A 21,146-nucleotide genomic window follows, 5' to 3' on the forward strand; every position below is an offset into this window, starting at 1 on the left:
AGGAATTTATTCTGGAATTAAACTATAGTGATCCAGATGGTCAAACCTATTGAGGAGATACCCTGTTGCTGCTGCTGTCTCTTGGTGTGCTTCGCTTGATGTATCAGGCGGAATATCGTCACGAAAATGGTGGTGCAAATTTTGTCCAGAAAACCAATAAAAACTGGTTTTTGGGGGATTTTTTTTACATTTTCTCATACAAATGAGCTCTGAATTTGTCGCGACGACCTATGAACTCAAAGCGAGAAAGTTTTAGATTACACTTCAGTCGTTAATTTAAGACCGGTTTTAGCGTCATCTATGTTAAGCTACGCCGAGCAAGGCCAATAAATGGATGGGTGACTTAAACATTATATTGGGAATAAAGGGAGAACGGGCTCTAGGTAGTCTTGATTTTAAATCATTATATCATTACATGAAAGTAAAATCAAATCAAGAATGATAATAAACTGAATATTAAACAAATTAGGTAGGTACATAGGTATTCTTTAACCACGATCGAATAAACTACGGGCTAAAAAATTCCGGGAGGGACGGACCCAGCTTGTTATTACTATTGTAATAATAAAGGAAGGACGGACTAAAAATAAGCACCATCAATAGGATAAGGAATAATAATTATTATTATTATTGATTTGATTTTACTTTCATGTAATGATTTAAAATCAAGACTAGAGCCCGTTCTCCCTTTATTCATTCCCAATATACCTAGTCTAAGATTTTCGGGACGATAAGACCTTAGATGTTAGAGTTCCCTCTATCAAACCTCTAAAAAAAGATGTGTAAGATGAAATACATACCTAGTCTAAGATGGTCGTTTTGAAACTGAACTTTATCTAGTGTATGATTTTTCCAAAATATCTCGCGGAACCCTTGCCGTCAGCTCGCGGAACCCCTAGGTTCCGCGGATTATTCCCAAGTATATGTTGAAGTCACCCATCCATTTATTGGCCTTGCTCGGCGTAGCTTAACATAGGTGACGCTAAAACCGGTCTTAAATGATCGACTGAAGTGTTATCTAAAACTTTCTCGCTTTGAGTTCATAGGTCGTCGCGACAAATTTCAAGATCAGAGCTCATTATTTTGTGTGAGAAAATGTGAAAAAAAAAAAAAAAATACAATTACCCAATTAACTTTAAGCCACCCACCCATTTATTGGTTTTTTGGCTTCATGGTTTTCTGGACAAATTTTGCACCACCACTTTCGTGTTCCTGGTAAAAAGACCTTTAATTTGATATATGTTTTTTGGCTTCATGGTTTTCTGGACAAATTTTGCACCACCACTTTCGTGTTCCTGGTAAAAAGACCTTTAATTTGATATATAGGTCGACTCAAAAAAAAGGTTCAATTTTTGGACACTTTTTTATGATCCCTCATTACACGGGGAGTATTTTAAGATAGGAAATTTTTGGTCGAAAATTTGACAGACGACACCGAAGCGAATACAATAGTCCGTCCCTTGTACCTTTTTATTACTATTGTAATAATAAAGGGAGGACGGACTAAAAACTGATTTTATGGGTTAATTTCCTATGGGGCACTTTAAGGTTGAACACCCTGTATTGGTATTATTTTTACTTTTGATTTTCATTTTTTTTTTTTTTAATTCTAAGAGGAAATTTGACTAGGAAAAAAAGGCGCAATCTGGCGGCATGCAACAGGAAAAATATCCCCATTACCCATTTTGTTCCAATATGTCAATTTTTCACGGAGCCACAAACCATTTTCTTCTGAGAAACGCGTACATAAAGCTCGTACATGGCGGACTTTCGATAGGATATGAAAGGTAAATGTGTAGGTACCTACTTGTGATCATTTTTATCACAGAAAGTCCGCCATGCACGAGCTTTATGTACGCGTTTCTCATAAGAAAATGATTTGTGGCTCCGTGAAAAATCGACATATTGGAACAAAATGAATATTTTATTTTCCTCCGCTCCGCCCCGCCAAGTCAAGAAAGTTTGACCGCGCTACTAGAGATATTATACGCGACAGGGAAAGTAGCCGTTTTCAGGTAATTGATTTTACTTTTGCAGGTATACTTGTCTCTAGCCCCCATCATAATTGGAGTGGGTGTGGCCACAATGACAGAGCTTTCATTTGACATAACAGGTTTGATCAGTGCTCTAGTAGCTACATTGCAGTATTCCCTGCAGAATATTTTCTCCAAGAAGGTTTTAGCAGACACTGGAGTTCATCATCTGAGACTGTTGCATATTTTGGGCCGACTGGCATTAGTCTTGTTTTTGCCTTTCTGGATTTATTTTGATTTTGTATATATTGTGAATGAGCCTGTGGTAAGTAAATGCCACCTATTCAAAAATGTCGTCCTATAAAAGTAGTGAGATCAGAAAATTAAGGCTAAGTCTGCATTCCCAGTTTTTCGTGTCTGCAGAAAATGCTGAATCTCAATTCCTTCAACCTTCTCTCAATTTCAACTTGGCTATGTTTTTCCTACTCAAATAAATAAATAATTGATCTTAAGGGGGACAACTACAAATGATAGAAGAAAATGGATTGCGTGTGTGTGTTGGGGCATGAAAGTAGACCAAGTTGAAAAAAAAATCATCAAAATCGGTTAAGTTTAGCCGGGAGATATTTGACTTTGAAAACGTCAAATTTTTCATCATTTTTCCTGCTGCTTTCATAGGTCGTCGCGACAAATTTCGAGATTAGAGCTCATTTGTGTGAGAAAATGTGAAAAAAATCCCCCCAAAACCAGTTTTTTTTTTTTTTGATTTATGGTTTTCTGGACAAAATTTGCACCACCACTTTCGTGTTCCTGGTAAAAAGACCTTTAATTTGATATATAGGTCGACCAGGTTTGGATAAGTCCTTCTATGGGGACAGACAGACAGACCGACAGACAGACACACCCCGCGAAGTCCCGGGAGCGCGCAGATCCATCGTATACAATAGAGCGCAAAGCGCGACCCCATTCATTAGAAAAAAAAAGTGAGATCACCCACAAAAACACAAATGTGAAAAAAGGCCAAGTTCCTATCTAAAAATGTCGTCCTATAAAATTGGTGAGATCAGAAAATTAAGGCCAAGTCTGCATTCCCAGTTTTTCGTGTCTGCTGAATCTCAATTCCTTCAACCTTCTCTCAATTTCAACTTGGCTATGTTTTTCCTACTCAAATAAATAAATAATTGATCTTCTATTCTTTTTCAGAAAGGGGGGAGAGGGGGAGTATCTGGGTAAGTGATAAGTGTGATAGAGAGTAAGAGAGAATGTGAGAAAAAAAAGTTAATTTGTATAATTTTTGTAATTTTTTGTTTGTTTATTACTTGTTTTAATATTCTTGTAAAATAAAACTACAGCTTTAGCTGTGAATTTGTTCAAATAAAATAATGAAATAAATAACTGAACGTGAAACCCGAAGGAAAAACATAGCCAAGTTGAAATTGAGAGAAGGTTGAAGGAATTGAGATTCAGCAGACACGAAAAACTGGGAATGCAGACTTGGCCTTAATTTTCTGATCTCACCAATTTTATAGGACGACATTTTTAGATAGGAACTTGGCCTTTTTTCACATTTGTGTTTTTGTGGGTGATCTCACTTTTTTTTTCTAATGAATGGGGTCGCGCTTTGCGCTCTATTGTATACGATGGATCTGCGCGCTCCCGGGACTTCGCGGGGTGTGTCTGTCTGTCGGTCTGTCTGTCTGTCCCCATAGAAGGACTTATCCAAACCTGGTCGACCTATATATCAAATTAAAGGTCTTTTTACCAGGAACACGAAAATGGTGGTGCAAATTTTGTCCAGAAAACCATAAAGCCAAAAAACAAAAAAAAAAAAACTGTTTTTTGGGGGATTTTTTTTGTCCAGAAAACCATAAAGCCAAAAATCCAAAAAAAAATGGGTTTTTGGGGGATTTTTTTCACATTTTCTCACACAAATGAGCTCTGATCTCGAAATTTGTCGCGACGACCTATGAACTCAAAGCGACCGAAGCAAATACAATGGTCCGTCCCTTATACCTTTTTTTATTACTATTGTAATAACAAGCTGGGCCCGTCCCTCCGGGAATTTTTTAGCCCGTAGTTTATTCGATCGTGGTTTAAGAATACCTTTGTAACTACCTAATTTGTTTAATCTTCAGTTTATTATCATTCTTGATTTGATTTTTTGATTTTACTTTCATGTAATTAGTATTACTGTATTAGTGCTTTATTTAGACTGTCGAATTAGGACATGTAGTCCCATTATCTCAACAGTTTAATATTGCACCACTTTATTTATTTAAATAACAAAGTACAAAATGGTAGGTAACAAATTACATAATAATAATAATAAAGAAAAAAAAGTGAAATACAAATATTCAATAGAAAAAAAAAGAGAGAAAAACACACACACACACACACGCGCGCGCGCGCGCGGTACACAGCTATAAGGAAATAGAGGGGAGGATTAGGAGTTTAAGGAGGAAAGGAGTCCATTATCAACGGCTCTCAAGAGTAGAGTTTTAAAAGCAAGGAATGAGAGTGAGTTTAGAATGGGATAAGGAATTAGGTTCCAGAGGTCTGTCGCATAAGGAAGGAAAGAGGATCGATAGGATTCCGTTCTACATTTGGGTTTTTCCAACATGAGGGGGTGGGTTCCAACATGAGGGGGTGGGTAATGATTTAAAATCAAGACTAGAGCCCGTTCTCCCTTTATTCCCAATATAATGTTTAAGTCACCCATCCATTTATTGCTCAGCGTAGCTTAACCTAGATGACGCTAAAACCGGTCTTAATGATCGACTGAAGTGTTATCTAAAACTTTCTCGCTTTGAGTTCATAGGTCGTCGCGACAAATTTCGAGATCAGAGCTCATTTGTGTGAGAAAATATGAAAAAAAAAAAAAAAACCCAAAAACAATTTTTTTGGCTTTATGGTTTTCTGGACAAAATTTGCATTTTCGTGTTCCCTGGTAAAAAGACCTTTAATTTCGATGTATATAGGTCGATCAGGTTTGGATAAGTCCTTCTATGGGGACAGACAGACAGACCCGACCGACAGGACAGACGACACCGAAGCGAATACAATAGGTCCATCCCTTATACTTTTTTACTACTATTGTAAAAAGGTTATAAGGACGGTATAAGGTCTATTTTAAGGACGGACTAAAAAAGACCTTTTTGTGCTCTTTTCAACGACGTAAAAAAGGGTACTCCAAAAGTCGATTTTTTAGTCCGTCTTTCCTTTATTTTACAACTAGTGGTTGACCCCGTCCTTTGTACGGGACACCACCACAACATCATCCACACACACCACCCACCACACACCATCCACACACACCCACACCCATACACACCCACTACACACCCACATCACCACCACACACTATCCACTACCACACACACCTACCGAAAAATTTCGAAATCAGAGCTCATTTGTGTGAAAAAAAATAAAAAAAAAAAAAAAAACCCAAAAACCAATTTTTTTGGCTTTATGGTTTTCTGGACAAAATTTGCATTTTCGTGTTCCTGGTAAAAAGACCTTTAATTTGATATATAGGTCGATCAGGACGTTTTCTTAACATTCATTGACTATTCTAAAGCCTTTGATAATGTGAATCATGCAAAAATGATAGAAATACTCCAAAAAACAAATTAAAGGTCTTTTTACCAGGATCACGAAAATGGTGGTGCAAATTTTGTCCAGAGAACCAAAAAGCAAGAAAAAAAAAAAACATTTCGTCTGTCAGTCTGTCCCCATAGAAGGACTTATCCAAACCTGGTCGACCTATATATCAAATTAAAGGTCTTTTTACCAGGATCACGAAAATGGTCTAGAAAACCATAAAGCCAAAAAACCAAAAAAAAACTGGTTTTTGGGGATTTTTTTCACATTTTCTCACACAAATGAGCTCTGATCTCGAAATTTGTCGCGACGACCTATGAACTCAAAGCGAGAAAGTTTTAGATAACACTCCAGTCGTTAATTAAAGACTGGTTTCAGCGTCATCTATGTTAATCTACGCCGAGCAAGGCCAATAGATGGATGGGTGACTTGAACATTATATTGGTAGACATTAGGAAACATTAAAAGGAAGAACGGGCTCTAGTCTTGATTTTAAATCATTACATGAAAGACATCAAATCTATAATAATAATAATAATAAACTGAATATTAAACAAAACTACGGGCTAAAAAATTCCTGGAGGGACGGACCCAGCTTGTTTAGGGCTTGGTCCGCTCTGCCTCTTACCCATTCAGTTTTACACAAAAAGAAAAATGTATTATTAATCATATGACATTTATTTATTTCAAGTTTACATATACATACAGAATACAACCTTGAAAGAGGTATAAAAGTAAATAATAATAATAGTAATGATAATAATAATAACAAAATGGGAAATAAAAAGAGAAAATAATGCTAACAATATGAAAGTCGATTCAAAAATCTAAACTTAACTAAGTATAGCATTATATCAAGGTTATTCAGGTAAGTAATAAATTGGTCACTAGCAGTCCATACATTGTTTGGATCCCCCCCCCCCATAACATCTTATGCCTTACAAAAAAAAAGTCAATTTTAATTCCATCTTTTTTTTTTTTTTTTGCAAAACTTGTTTTGAGGTCCCTCGAGCCTAAATCCAAAGTTTCACCGAGCAAATGCTTGGTTGTTATGCATTATAATTACATCATAGACATCTGATGAGTGATATAAGTACTATACTCACATATAATGTACAAGACATACTCTGTGCTCCTGATACCCCCCAGAACCCATAGTGAAATATTTTGATATAATTTTCACTCTGTAGCCATGGGTTAGACCCATCATCAAAATGCATCGGGCACTTATCCCGCTCTCTCTCGTACTCTTGCATATCAATAGCCACTGCAGCCCCTTCTGTGTAATTGTAACTGGTCACATCTTGCTGTAGATCACAGAATGGTCCTACAGCCTGAGACATGAGTATTCTATTCAGATCTGCACGCTGATATACCCAACATCTGTACTTACTGTATGGATCTAACTCATCATAGGTTATCAAGTAAGACTTGAGATTTTCCTTCCAGAATCCAATACACTTCATGCGATAATCCGGATCACTGTAGATATCAACTGGCCGACCCAAGTAATCCACAGAGAGACAATAGGTTTCATCTATAGTCACTTCCTTCTGATCTGTGTCACATACGGAGAAATCCGAGATGTTTTGTTTGCAGTAAAGATTAGGTCGAGGTGATAAGGTGACACCTCCTAAGATCCGCGTCTCAAACAAGGCATCCCCACGCTGAGTAAAGTTAAACTTCCCAGCAATAGGACAACGAACAGGCACTGGATTCTTAGCTAGGAACAAGTTGTATCGCCATTGGTTATCATTCTTGAATTGAACATAGGAGCAAACTGTATGAAAGTTATCCTTAATGACAGCGATACCTTTACGATATCGGATCACATTATGGTGACGAGGTACAAAGTCAAAACATACGTAATCCTTTTGACATCCATCGACAGTAAGTCTGGCCATCATGTACCTGCGAAACAAATACAACAATACTAATAATAATAATAATAGTGCTTATTAATACTGCTCGCATAGGACTGTAAAGTCCCTTTACGGTGTGTTTATGTACCGGGCTAGGATGAGCTCGGACGACGTGAGATAGCTGTCCCGGCGGCAATTTTTAAAATTTATTTTACCGTTTTTGAATCCGTGTTACTAAAAATCACATGCTAAAAGGCTGAAAAAATACCTACTTGACTCGCGGGTTTTTATGTTTTTCGTACGTACGTACCTACCTATCTTTTTAAACTTTTTTTGTATTTTTTTCTGTTTATTAGTCAGTTTCCGTATTTTCCATAGATTTGGAAAAAACCGGAACAAAGGTGTGTTCCGGCGGAACATTTGATTTTTGACAAAAATACGATTGTTCCGGGGAAATAACGTACGGTTGGCAACCCTAGTTAGATGTCACTTGCCACTTCTCTTCCCCTATGATAACTTTAAGCTTTCGACCACTACTTGATAGCTCAGTATTTTATATCGGCACATAAAGTAGGTACCAGATGCCCAATGCCAATAGGTACCTGCAATACAACAAGGTGTAGTTTGACCTCATTGACCTTTGCATCCAGTTTTTTGCTAGTGTTAGGTATTTATATGCATATTAAATGCAGAACATACACCTATCTACTTAGAGGAGACTAACTTTTTTCAGTGAGTGGAAAAAAAAAGTTATTTTCGGTTGAGTTCGGTACCTACTTAGTTGGGTACCAATTATTTATTATCTATCAACGATCAAAAACTCAAGTTGGTTTTAAATAATAGGACTTCTCTATTAAATTTGAGTGAGGGTGTGTTTATGTACTGGGCTGAGATGAGCTCGGACGACGTGAGATAGCTGTCCCGGCGGCAATTTTTAAAATTTATTTTATATTTATTTTTGTTTGCTTTGTAGGTAATTCGCTTGTTTTTAATATCTAATATAAATGAAAAGTATAATATAAACGTGCAAACTAGAGATAAAAAGTAAAAAATGAATTCAGATTGTACGAGTTGCGGAAAAAAAAATCAAAATTTCGAATTTCCCGCCAACTTTACACGCTTAATAAACACATCCGCGTCTATATTGGCGGTGTTAATCCAATCCCCGCTAAAATTCTGTGGCAACTGACATCCGGGCTCTACTACTTCTGCCTTCACCGGTGTGATGTGTAGTCTCTCCGGTGATTTCTCTACAGTCTTGAGCGTAGAACATTCGGCTGTGATAGACACACCAATATACAAGTCATCATCTCGATTCTTCAGGAAGCAGCGGAATTTTTCGTCCTTCCGAGACTCTTTGGTATTGGCCACAGCGAAGAAATGATTCTTATCCACAAACCAATCTCCCAGACAACTGTACTCGACAACTGTAATGCAAATAAGACAGGAGTGTTATTGCAACAAACAATCTATATCATGTTCAACACGAACTCACATTGCGTGCAACGTTCATACAATAGAGCAGTTGCGCTTACTTGTGTGAGTTTTCTAAATCAAAGAGCAGAAAAAATGAGGAACAAGGGAATTTTTCTCTTCCTTTTACGACTTTACTAGATCCAGAGATAAATCGATTTGAGTCGAAGTTTAAGATTTAACGGTAAACTCTGACGTCACGGCATACACTCCCGTACACGATGACGTCATAGTACAAGGTGCGGCGCGGTTATTTACTTTTTTGAAACTCCGATTAAAAAAAAGGCTTAACTGATGATTAATCAAGCGTGCCGGGAGGCGCGCGAACGTCAAGAGTTCGAAGCGCCGCCCGGCCTATATTAACACGAAACAATTTCATCGTTTTTCGGCATTTTGACCTCAACTTTTCTCCCACTTCCCTTCAACTTTAAGCAAATTTTATTTGATATTCCTGGTAGGACGTGAAAATAGATGCGAATTCTCCAAAACCCGAACTTTACGGTTTGTTTAACCGGTTTTCTGATAGGCTCAAAAATCTTGAAAATCGCGAAAAATATATATATATATATTTTTTTTTTTGTTTTCACCCGATTCAATTAATCAAGCCTACAGCCAGTTCTACAAATGGTGGGAAGATGGTTTAAGGTGTCTCCGGAAAGGTCTCGTCGTGAACCTCGTACCTTTTTTGGTTTCATCTTCTTAGCATTAAGGGAGACCCGCTAGGGAGGAAAAAGTGACTTTTAGGGGAAAATTTCAAACTTTTCGATCGAGTTGATTATAAAAGAAGTTTTGTGCGTCTTGGAAGAAAAGTCTGAGTGGTAAGGAGTGTAATCTCACTCCTCTGCTGTTGTGATAAGTGTGTTGGGTGGGGGTTCGAATTCCAGAGAGGTCATTTTTTTGTACATAATTTTATCATTTAAAAATATTTTATGGATAGCCATAATTACTTTTTTCATAATTTTATAGTTAAAAATTATGTAAAAGGTCTAAAATTCAATTTTAGGTATGTAGGATACCGTTCTAATGAAAAAGTTCAAACAGTCGTGGGTTGCTCAAATAGGACGCGGGTTCGATTCCCGCTCGGGGCGTATTTTATCTTATCGGAATGGCTGGCTTTATCCCATCCTGTATTCCCCTTAGAAGTTACAGTCCCCTCTATCAGACCTCTGGAAAAGAAAAAAAATCACCAAACCAAAGAGGAGAGTTAGTAGAAATGTTCATGATAATACCCATGACTCCCCTAAACATGTCCTTCAGGATAAAATCCGCCTCGAGTAGGAATCGAACCCGCAGCCTAGCGCTTAAAAGGCAGACTCGTTACCAACCAAGCTAACTAGGCTGATCGAAAAAAAAGAAAGGAAGGAATGAAGACAGGATAAGAGAAAGACGACAGCCTTGATTTCCGAGAATTTAAGTTACTGGCCAATTGAATGTTGTTTTCTTTTGATATTATGCTGAGGCGCTGAGCACGTCAGATAATTATTTTCTTCGTAGGTACTAGGTACATACCAATACTGATTTTCTTTACCTAAGATCGAAAAATTCCCGGAGGGACGGACCCCGCTTGTTTTAGCTTTAAAAAAAGGGGGAAGCAGGTAGTTTTTTATTTAGGGTGAATCAAAACTAAGTACCTACATAATAATGAATATGAATGCCGAGTTTTTTCCTTTTCCCTCATTGCACTCCTCTTTCCTCTAATATTACTTCTGCTCCACTGCATTGGCGGCGTGCCACCTACCTTTCTTTACCCTCATTGCACTCCTCTTTCCTCCAATCTCACTTCTGCTTCACTGCATTGGCGGCGTGCAATGCTTTAAAATTAAATAGATGGCGCGCCGCCAATGCAGTGAAGCAGAAGTGAGATTAGAGGAAAGAGGAGTGCAATGAGGGTAAAGAAAGATAGGTGGCACGCCGCCAATGCAGTGGAGCAGAAGTAATATTAGAGGAAAGAGGAGTGCAATGAGGGGAAAGAAAGCTAGGTACTACGTGAAGAAGGAGCACACAAATTATGAAGTGAATAAAAGGCGGGGTACAAAATAGATTTCTAAACTTTTTTGGGGTGGGATGGAGTTTTGTTTATTTTTTGTGGGCACTTGATTTATTTTTGGGAGGAACGAATTGGCGGGGTCTTTTTTTATGCCACGAAGTGGTATTTTTTGGGGGGATTATAACTACTGTAAGTATAGTTATAACTATACATATATTAATATAAAGGAAAAATGATTGTAAAAAGTTTAACAAAAAGTACAAATCAATTAAATGACTAATAGGGAGCGCGCAGCGCGACCGTATTTTTTATTATTTTCTACAAGTTCAGCCATGCCTCGGGATGAACTAGCGGAATTCCGGAGCGAAGCGACGCAGCTAGTTACTAATAATAAAAGGTATAGTGGACGGACTATTGTATTCGCTTCGGTGTCGTCTGACTCGTCTGTCTGTCCCCATAGAAATACTTATCCAAACCTGGTCGACCTATACAGTGTGTCCACTTTTAATGTGCGCCATAGGAAAAATACATGTAAACACAGTTTTTGTCTCAAAAGTCCCCATTAAGTATTTTAGTTAAGCCAAACATGTTAACTCAGGTATTTTTATCTGAGGAATTCACTGGTGGTGATTTCATACACCTGGGACTTACAGTTAAAAAGTTAAGGGTTCGAAATCCGAGAAATTGTTATGTTTGAAACTCAACATTTTTGTACAATTGGATACTCTATTTTATGTATTTTTTCACGAGAAATTGATTGGTAATATTTTCAATTACTTGGGGCTTACAGTTAAAAAGTTCTGGGTTCGAAACCGAGTAATTGCGTTATGTTTGAAACGAAACATTTTTGTACATAACTGAATAAATACTTTATTTTATGTATTTTTTCTCGAGAAATCGATTGGTGATATTTTCAAACACGTAATACTCAGTTAAAAAGTTTCGGGTTCAAAACCAGAGAAATAGGTAATTGATGTAGGAGTGATGGAAAATTATTATTTTCTTTAGAAGAGCTAATGTAGAAGGGAGGTCCCACATTGACGTCTTTTTTTTATCAGTACTTTTTTGTGGAGGGTAACTCTTGACGTTAATTTTTTAACACGAAGTGTTTTTTGGGGGATCTGAATATAAAAAAACTGAATATCAAGAAATGTGGGAGATTTGATTTTATGAAGGTTTGAAGAGTCCACCATTCAAATTACTACCGCTATTGACGATACACTCTGGAGGCGATTTCTGAGATTTTGCTCTACTTTTCCGACATTGCAACAGGTACACGGCCTATTTCACAGCGAATGTTAATAACCCCGTTAGGTTTCCTCAAATCCAAAGTTTACAATGATCGTAAAAGAAGAATTGAAGAGTTAAAGCACAACATTCGCCGCGTAATGGGCTGTATACCTGTTGCAATGTTGGAAAAGTAGAGCGAAATCTCAGAAATGGCCTCCAGAGTGTATCGTCAATGGCGGTCGTCATTTGAATGGTGGACTCTTCAAACCTTCATAAAATCAAATCTCCCACATTTCTTGATAATAATTCAGCATTAATCATCAGTTAAGAATAACAGCCTTTTTTTTACTCGAAGTTTCAAGAAAGTAAATAACCGCGCCGCACCCTGTACATGACTCCTCTCGCTTCGTTTGTGTAAAACGTTATTAGAGCGAAAAGAAATATATGAAAATGCACAATCGAACTACGTGAACTACCCTTTTTTTAGAATTTAGCCAACACCTGGGAGTAGCCTAAGACGCGTTTCGTTCTTATTTGAACTCATCAGTTAGACATAGCTCTCAGGTGCTGGCCAAGAATTTGGAAGTGTTATATACTTCAGAGATGGAAATTGTGGAGAAACGAGAACCTGGGTTTCTATGTAAGATTTTATTTTAGTGTTGAGTGTTGTTGTGAGCGCCACAGTACTCCCCCCCAAGTGACAGTGTTAGTCACTAATTAAGCAGCGTGCAGCGAGGCAGGGCGGGAAGGGAGTGTGTTGTGGCGGGATCTCATCTGGACTTGAAGTGCCGAGTCCTGTGCAAGTACTCTGAACCCGCGAGCAGAGGTGTATTAACGTGCTGGGTTGCGCAGAGTGCGCAGGCAGGACGCGGTTAAGTCTAAATAAGGGTTCTCAAATTTCCTAATTTCCATCACGTCAGGGTCACCAATTTAGCCAACACCTGGGAGCAGCCCTAAGACGCGTTTCGTTCTTATTTGAACTCATCAGTTAGACATAGCTCTCAGGTACTGGCCAAGAATTTGGAAGTGTTATTTATACTTCAGAGATGGAAATTGTGGAGAAACGAGAACCTGGGTTTCTATGTAAAGATTATATTTATGTAGGTTGCCTCTTCTAACTGAAAGTAAACAAGTCAATGTTTACTCATTTATGTAGTTACTGACCTGTGATGTACTTTCAAATGACAGAAAAGACAAGTAAAAAATTAAATAGAATAAATGTCAAGCTGAAGTTAGTCTACTTCTGTTAACTTGATGTCTTACTGCATTATCTTTCCATAGCAGTCTAGAGGAGCAACTACTCCCAGTTCATTCTGACTCGTTTTCTGCCAGGTCTACAGTCTGATGTTGAAATGTTAACATTTGGACATTTGCATATGATCTGGAACTTAAAATCCAAGCTTTTTCACAAGGGTTTCACACTTAAAGAAGTGTGCATCCACAACAGGGACTATGGACCATTGACCCCCACACCAGTGTGTCTACAACAGAGCCTGGAACCTCCTGCTTATTTAGACATGCTTGAAAATTTCGGAGTTTGAATGTTACCTATCATAAGGGTTTATGTATCAAAACTTTTTCTTCTGTTGTAGTTGAGTTTGACGGTTGGGGCAAGTGATGATAATTATGAATCGGATGATTCTGGCACCCAGTGTGACTGTGATGCATGTCAGGAACCCATCATGTAAGTATCTTCTGGGTTTATACACGACCTGGAAAAGTCATGGAATATGAAAATCGTCAAAAAAGTCATGGAAAATCATAAAAAATTAAAATAAACCTGGAAAAGTCATGGAATTTGCCACCCAATCAAAAATTAAAAATGTTCAAATTAAATATCAAGTAAAAGCGTATATACCCTGATCTTGGTAAACATTCTGTACTTAATTTCAAAAATGCAATAAACAATTCTATGATGGTGTGTTTATGTACCGGGCTAGGATGAGCTCGGACGACGTGAGATAGCTGTCCCGGCAGCAATTTTTAAAATTTATTTTCTATTTATTTTTGTTTGCTTTGTAATTCGCTTGTTTTTAATATCTAATATAAATGAAAAGTATAATATAAACGTGCAAACTAAAGATTGTTTGCTTTGTTATTCGCTTGTTTTTAATATCTAATATAAATGAAAAGTATAATATAAACGTGCAAACTAAAGATAAAAAGTAAAAAATGAATTCAGATTGTACAAGTTGCGGAAAAGAAAAATCAAAATTTCGAATTTCCCGCCAACTTTACACACTTAAAGGCCGACAATGGCCTAGCTCAGCCCAGTACATAAACACAGCCTCACTCCAGCAGTAGGCTACTACTATTATTGTGGTCAAATTCTCAAATTATATTGAGGATAAAATTCCATACCTCGGCTTGAGTGAAGATTAGGTACGCGATTTTATCAGAGTAGGTAATTTGTATTTTTGTTCAATACGTACCTACCTATGTATTTGCTTATGTAGGTTTACTAAATACCTTCCATACTAATGGACATATCTAAGGTACTTCTCGTCCTAATGGAGGGGAGTTATGAGTTTACCATAAATAAGGTAGAAAAAAAGAAACACCATTTTGGGTATTAGCATGCAGTAATTAGCAATTTTATTATTGGCAATAGCGATCTACAAGGTAATGTATGTAGGTAGTTCATATCATAAGTATCATTATAAGTGGATTGGTCCCTACGGTTGGTCCAGTGGTGACGCGCTTGCTTGCCATGCAGAAGGTCCCGGGTTCGAATCCCACCATCGACAAAAATTTGTACTCGTTTTTCGATTGCAAATATTTCAACGGGTTACTTTCTGGTGTTATCCATTTATGTTCTCTGGTATGTCCTTAAAAGTTAGGGACCCAACTTTTTAATGGTAAAATAACTGTTGGTTTAATCTTCAATACATAATATCTACTTTATTTTTTCTCTGCACTAAAATGTTATTTAAAAAAATTTCAGATTGGTAACTCTGGAGCCTCACCTTCTTTACAAACAGCTGGAAGCACAAATACAAGAATGGGTTATCGAGACAGAGCTGCGTCAGTTGGAAAGCTTGCTTGACACGGACAACGTTGACAACATCCCTCACCTGTTCATATCTGGTAAGTGCTGCATAACAAATCAAATCATGAATTCTTTGTGGTTGCTTAGTCTGACCATCACCCCAGGGCTGATTGAGAGGCTGATGAAAAGTGCTGACATTGTCTGAACACAGGGGAGAAAAAAAGAAGAAGAAGAAGAAAAGGAAAAGAATGAATCTGTGAGTATCAACTTCCATTCTATTTTCAGGACTGTTGGAAAGTTACAAGAACCTCATGGCCGGGGCAGAGCTGGCGTTTCCAATTCTAGAAGAACTACAGGCCACACATCTGAGCAAGTTTAAAATGACCTGGCAACTTCTTAACGAGCACATCTATCAGTCGTGTGTCTATGCAGACCCCCTCGTGCAGAACAATGTACCCGTGTTTATCGGCAAGGTAAGTAATGAGCCCACCTCTGTTACCCACGTACCCATGATGAGAACATCCAGAGCATGCTTTGTGAAAGTTCCCAGACCACCGGGACTATCAAGTCTCTTTTTTAAAAAAATCTCCATTTCAATAAATAAATGCTGTTTCTTTGTGTTGTTTTATATCACAACTTTTGTGCTCACTGCAGGATTGTAGGATTTTCCAAATATCTCAATAATCCAGTGCCCAATGTTTACCTACCATGCTGGCACCAGTCGCCATGTGCATTAATATTACGTAGCTACTCTTTTTCCTCAAGAGGCTGAGTGGGCCCCACAAGAGCCAGTCATGGAATCAATCATTTTCATGATGCAAATTTTTCGTGTAAGGAGCAGTGACCACGCCATGGGAGCTGACAAAAATCCCCATTTCGATTTTGCAGTTGAGTTCCACCTCAGAATCGATGGAATCGAACAAGGACCTTGTCAAAGAGTTTCTCTACCTGGACGACAACATCAATTCTGTGTGCATGATGCAAATTTTTCGTGTAAGGAGCAGTGACCACGCCATGGGAGCTGACAAAAATCCCCATTTTGATTTTCCAGTTGAGTTCCACCTCAGAATCGATGGAATCGAACAAGGACCTTGTCAAAGAGTTTCTCTACCTGGACGACAACATCAATTCTGTGTCAGAACTGTGGTCCGAGTGTAAACGCGGCCTGGAGGCGTATGCGGAAGAACAGGCCCTTATTCAGGGCCGGAGAGCACTGCTGGAGATGGAGTGGAAGTGTTTCAAAGCAGAGGGAGGGGGCAGTGGAGGTGGCAAGACTTCGCTCATCAATAAGACGCTGAAGAAGATTGTTACCAGGTAAGATGGGTGTTTTTTTAATCAACTCGATCGAAACTGCCTCGACAACATAGATTCATCTCGTCGATCTACCATCAATCGACAGCGTAGACTATGTGTGGACACACTACATAGTTTTGGGACTAATCTCACTGTATAAGTCCCAAGGTCCTAAGTGACCAGTTTAGTATAAAATACGCCCCGGGCGGGAATAGACCCGCGACTTAGCGCTTACAAGGTAGACGCGCTAACCACCAAGCCAACTAGGTTGTTGTTGTAGTAGTAGCAATCTCCTCTCCTTCCTCACTTCAACCCGGTAATGCAGTTGGCAATTCCAGGAATTCAGTGGCTATAGGGTATAGGGTTTTGCCAGAGGTCAATGACCGTAAGTGGTGTAGGTCTTCCTGGACAATTGAACAACTTGGTTGACTGGAATGGTGATTGATGGAGCAGGAGCAAGTTGTGGCAATTCGGTAGCTCGTCTGCCTTGTAAGCGCTAGGCCGCGGGTTCGATTCCCGCCCGGGGCGGATTGTATTAGGAACGGATGATGTTCGTTCTCGGAACGGCTGACTTTCTCCTATCCTGTGTTCCTTCTCTCTTCGATTTCGGGACCATAGGACCTTGGCAGTTACAATCCCCTTTATCAAACCTCTTGGAAAAAAAAAAAAGATTCCTCAGTAAAAAGTAACTAGACTGGCTACTCTTTTTGTCTGTTTCCAGTGAAAAGCAATGTATACACAGCAAGAATGGATCATGTAAGAGAAGCAAGTTTGTAGTGGACACTAGTAAGCCAGACACTAACAAGTGTTCCACGCTCACATGTGATTGTATGGTAAGTTTTATCATTTAAAAAAAAAAAAAAAAAAAGGGAAAAATATCAGTGTTTCACCGCTTTTTTTTTATATATTTCGTACTAATGAAACAAATACTACACATTAGACTCGTCTTAGTCTGGCTGGGGGACTTTAAACAGGGAGTATACCAGCTTAAATTTCCCTTGCTAAAGAAATAGCAAAGGTTGAGTGCGAAGGGCATCAACTCGTAAAATTTGTAGCCAAAACCAAATGTCAGCCCAAAGCAATCACCCTAGTAAGGCCTGATTTAGAGGCTGACGAAAAACGCTGACCCTGTCTGAATACGGGAAAAGGCGAAGAAAAAGAAGAAGAGACTCGTGTGGTCTGTGTTGTAGTATGTTCCTAATCAGAGGGACGAGAAGAGACACAATACTTCTCATTTAGGTGCTGGGTCAACACGAGAACACTAGAAAGTAACCTGTTGAAATATTTGCAATCGAAAAATGAGTACAAATTTTTGTCTATGGTGGGAATCGAACCCAGTACTTAGTCTGTCCTGGGCCTAATTGTTAAAACATAGAACTTATTTCTTTTGTCCCATTTTCAGAAATTCTCTCATGACGCTAACAGTAACTCCTCGCATTCACATCAAGGCGGAGACAAATCTCATTCGCCGGGGAATGTACTAATGAAACAAATACTACACATTAGACTCGTCTTAAGTCTGGCTGGGAGACTTTAAACAGGGAGTATACCAGCTTGAATTTCCCTTGCTAAAGAAATAGCAAAGGTTGAGTACGAAGGGCATCAACTCGTAAAATTTGTAGCCAAAACCAAATGTCAGCCCAAAGCAATCACTCTAGTTAGGCCTGATTGAGAGGCTGACGAAAAACGCTGACCCGGTCTGAATACGAGGTGAGTACAAGTGACTTGTTCTCTCATTGTATTATGTATAAAAACATTGTTAACATACTATAATGTATTTAAACAATAAAAAATAATTGAATTGAATAATTGAATACGGGAAAAGGCGAAGAAAAAGAAGAAGAGACTCGTGTGGTCTGTGTTGTAGTATGTTCCTAATCAGAGGGACGAGAAGAGACACAATACTTCTCATTTAGGTGCTGGGTAAACACGAGAACACCAGAAAGTAACCTGTTGAAATATTTGCAATCGAAAAATGAGTACAAATTTTTGTTTATGGTGGGAATCGAACCCAGTACTTAGACTGCCCTGGGCCTAATTGTTAAAACATAGAACTCATTTCTTTCGTCCCATTTTCAGAAATTCTCTCATGACGCTAACAGTAACTCCTCGCATTCACATCAAGGCGGAGACAAATCTCATTCGCCGGGGAATAATAAAAGTTTAAGCAACGGGAAACTTGCCTCTATCACTGCCTCTGATCATAAGCTTTGCGCGGTAAGTTTTTATTTTTATTATTTATTTATTTATTATTATTATTATTATTATTATTATTATTATTATTATTATTATTATTATTATTATTATTATTATTATTATTATTATTATTATTATTATTATTATTATTATTATTATTATTATTATTATTATTATTATTATTATTATTATTATTATTATTATTATTATTATTATTATTATTATTATTATTATTATTATTATTATTATTATTATTATTATTATTATTATTATTATTATTATTATTATTATTATTATTATTATTATTATTATTTTAAGTTTGACAGAGGGAACTATAACTGCTAAGGTCTTTTCGTTCCGAAATCGAAGAGAGAAGAAAGACAGGATAGGAGAAAGCCAGCCATTTCGAGAACGAACATTATTCGTTCAGGATAAAATCCGCCCCGGGCGGGAATCCGCGGCCTAATGCTTACACGACAGACGCGCTACCAACCAAGCTAACTGGCTAAACCACAAAGAATTCATGATTTGATTTGAATGAAAAACTAATAAATCAGAAGCCACGACAGTGGAAAAGAAAGCTCGTTTTTGTGTTTAACCTAACCCTATAAAAACACTGGTCACTGCTCATTTGTGACAGCTCCTTTTTGTAGCAATTTTCCGTGATGTCTGAACAAGTACCGAATTAAGAACTAATTGTTGTTGCGCTGTTGTCAGGATTCATCGTGCGGGGCAAACAGTGTTGCCAACAGTTTGACATACGATGACATTGATGAGAGACCGTCCTCTTCCACTCAACCTCGCACGCCATCTAGAGGTAAGAATCAATCAAACTCCTAAGGGACTTTTCAGTCCTATCCCAGCAGGATAAACAAGGTATATTCTATTCTATTCTCTATTTTAAGTAACACTATGAATTTAACGTAGAAAATGAATATGCAATAAAAAATGGGGGTTCTTATTAAAAAAAAACCAAAGTTGGCACCCGATTTGCGGACTTCTTTTTTCGCGAATCGCGATATTGCCAAAACATCCGCATCAAAAATCAAAGGTTTTTTTTCCCTCGAAATTTCAAACAGGCTCCGAGGAAAATGCATTAAAATGCATTAAGTATAAATTCTTTGACACCCTGTATTCCATAGAAAATTTCTTATTGTACCATAGAAAAGTGTTGTATGTCGCTCTGCCTTATCGTGTGATCCTACCTTTATAGACTTGAGTGGAAAGTAGGTAGGTAGTATACCTAAAGGCTCATTCCCAATTGTCGTACGAAAAAAAAATCGTGTCGTGCATAATTGGGAACACTCTCATTTAAATTACATTGCCTAAGTACAAGGACATTTAGTGTCGTTCAGAAAAAAAAATCGTGTCGTGTGTACTGGGAACGCTCTCATTTAAATTACATTACCGACTTACTGGACATTCGGAAAAAAATCTGATGAATCTCACAAGTAGAAACAGGCCTTTAGTAGTACCTGCTTAAAAAAAAAAAAAGAAACATATTCCTATTTTTCTTCCCCAGTGACGTCATCATCCTCTTCTTCGTCAGCGTCCGCATCTCACGCACACTCGAAACATATTCCTATTTTTCTTCCCCAGTGACGTCATCATCCTCTTCTTCGTCAGCGTCCGCATCTCACGCACACTCACACATGCACACTCACTCTCACCCACATCCTAGTACGGGAGTCAAGGCTACTAACACGAGTAGTCATAAGCAAAGTAAGTACTAACTACGACCAACCTCAGTGGTGTAGTGGTTAGCACGGTGGACTCTGGATCTGGAGGTTGGTGGTTCGAGTCCAAGTCAAGTCATTAAATTTAGACCTACACACTCTGCTCACGGCAAGGTATTGGATTACCTTCTTTTATTACAGCTTGTTTATTTGACCTGATGTTTATAAAAAGTATCCTTTAACAACTTCTGATTGGAAAGCTAAAATACCTACGTACATAAAAAAGCTACAAATTAATCAACAGTAGTGACAAAAAGAAAATGAAAGAGAATAACAAAAAGAAAACAAAACGGACTAACGGAAAAACACTAAAATGAACAAAATTTTGAAGCATATCTAGAAAATAAAGTTTGAACAAAACTTAAAGGACGAATATGGTAAAACGGAGCTTTTTCACAACCTAGGACCTGTAAGCCTCGTGAGATACCCACTATGCCATCGAGGCTACTGACTTATTTAGAGTTGTAGACTCCTTGTGAAATTTTTCCTTTTACCAAGACTGACTTTATCATCAACTAAGCTTAAAACTATGCAATTTTTTTCTTAAGTTCGTTTGTTTCACCATAATTCTCGAACGGAATGTACGATTTTAATAAAATTTACAATTTTTCTAGTTCATTTGTTTTACCATATATGGCTGGGGGACGTTAAACAGGGAGTAGACCAGCTTAGTCTGGCTGCGGGACTATAAACAGGGAGTATACCAGCCTGAATTTCCCTTGCCCAAGAAATAGCAAAGGGCATCCACTCTTAAAATTTGTAGCCAAAACCAAATGCCAGCCCAACGTAATCACCCTAGTTAGGGCT

The 21,146-nt window shown here is 38.0% G+C and overlaps 3 protein-coding genes across 3 annotated transcripts in view; 2 read left to right on the top strand and 1 right to left on the bottom strand.

The window, feature by feature from the left end:
* Positions 1-2,352, top strand: part of LOC103510599 (solute carrier family 35 member E1 homolog) — a 7,346-nt gene extending 4,994 nt beyond the window's left edge. The window contains exon 3 of the mRNA XM_017444640.2: positions 2,038-2,352. Within this exon, the coding sequence (XP_017300129.1) occupies positions 2,038-2,337 (300 nt within the window). The 3' untranslated portion in view covers positions 2,338-2,352. The remainder of the gene's footprint in view (positions 1-2,037) is intronic.
* A 4,288-nt stretch (positions 2,353-6,640) lies between these two features.
* LOC108252571 lies at positions 6,641-11,458 on the bottom strand. The gene is made up of 3 exons (XM_017444639.2): positions 11,425-11,458; positions 8,547-8,862; positions 6,641-7,484 (listed from the first exon to the last, which is right to left on the bottom strand). The coding sequence occupies exons 1-3, from the start codon at positions 11,456-11,458 to the stop codon at positions 6,641-6,643; spliced, it is 1,194 nt and encodes a 397-aa protein (XP_017300128.2).
* A 23-nt stretch (positions 11,459-11,481) lies between these two features.
* On the top strand, positions 11,482-20,336 carry LOC108252572 (protein FAM193A-like). The gene is made up of 10 exons (XM_026824611.1): positions 11,482-11,493; positions 13,718-13,809; positions 15,070-15,212; positions 15,400-15,587; positions 16,003-16,074; positions 16,238-16,428; positions 17,129-17,240; positions 18,487-18,624; positions 19,321-19,420; positions 20,203-20,336. Exons 1-10 carry the CDS (start codon positions 11,482-11,484, stop codon positions 20,334-20,336), a joined length of 1,182 nt encoding a protein of 393 aa, XP_026680412.1.
* The last annotated feature ends 810 nt before the right edge of the window (positions 20,337-21,146 follow it).

This window comes from Diaphorina citri, unplaced genomic scaffold, assembly GCF_000475195.1.
Source record: "Diaphorina citri unplaced genomic scaffold, Diaci psyllid genome assembly version 1.1 scaffold621, whole genome shotgun sequence".
Taxonomy (NCBI): Eukaryota; Metazoa; Arthropoda; class Insecta; order Hemiptera; family Psyllidae; genus Diaphorina; species Diaphorina citri.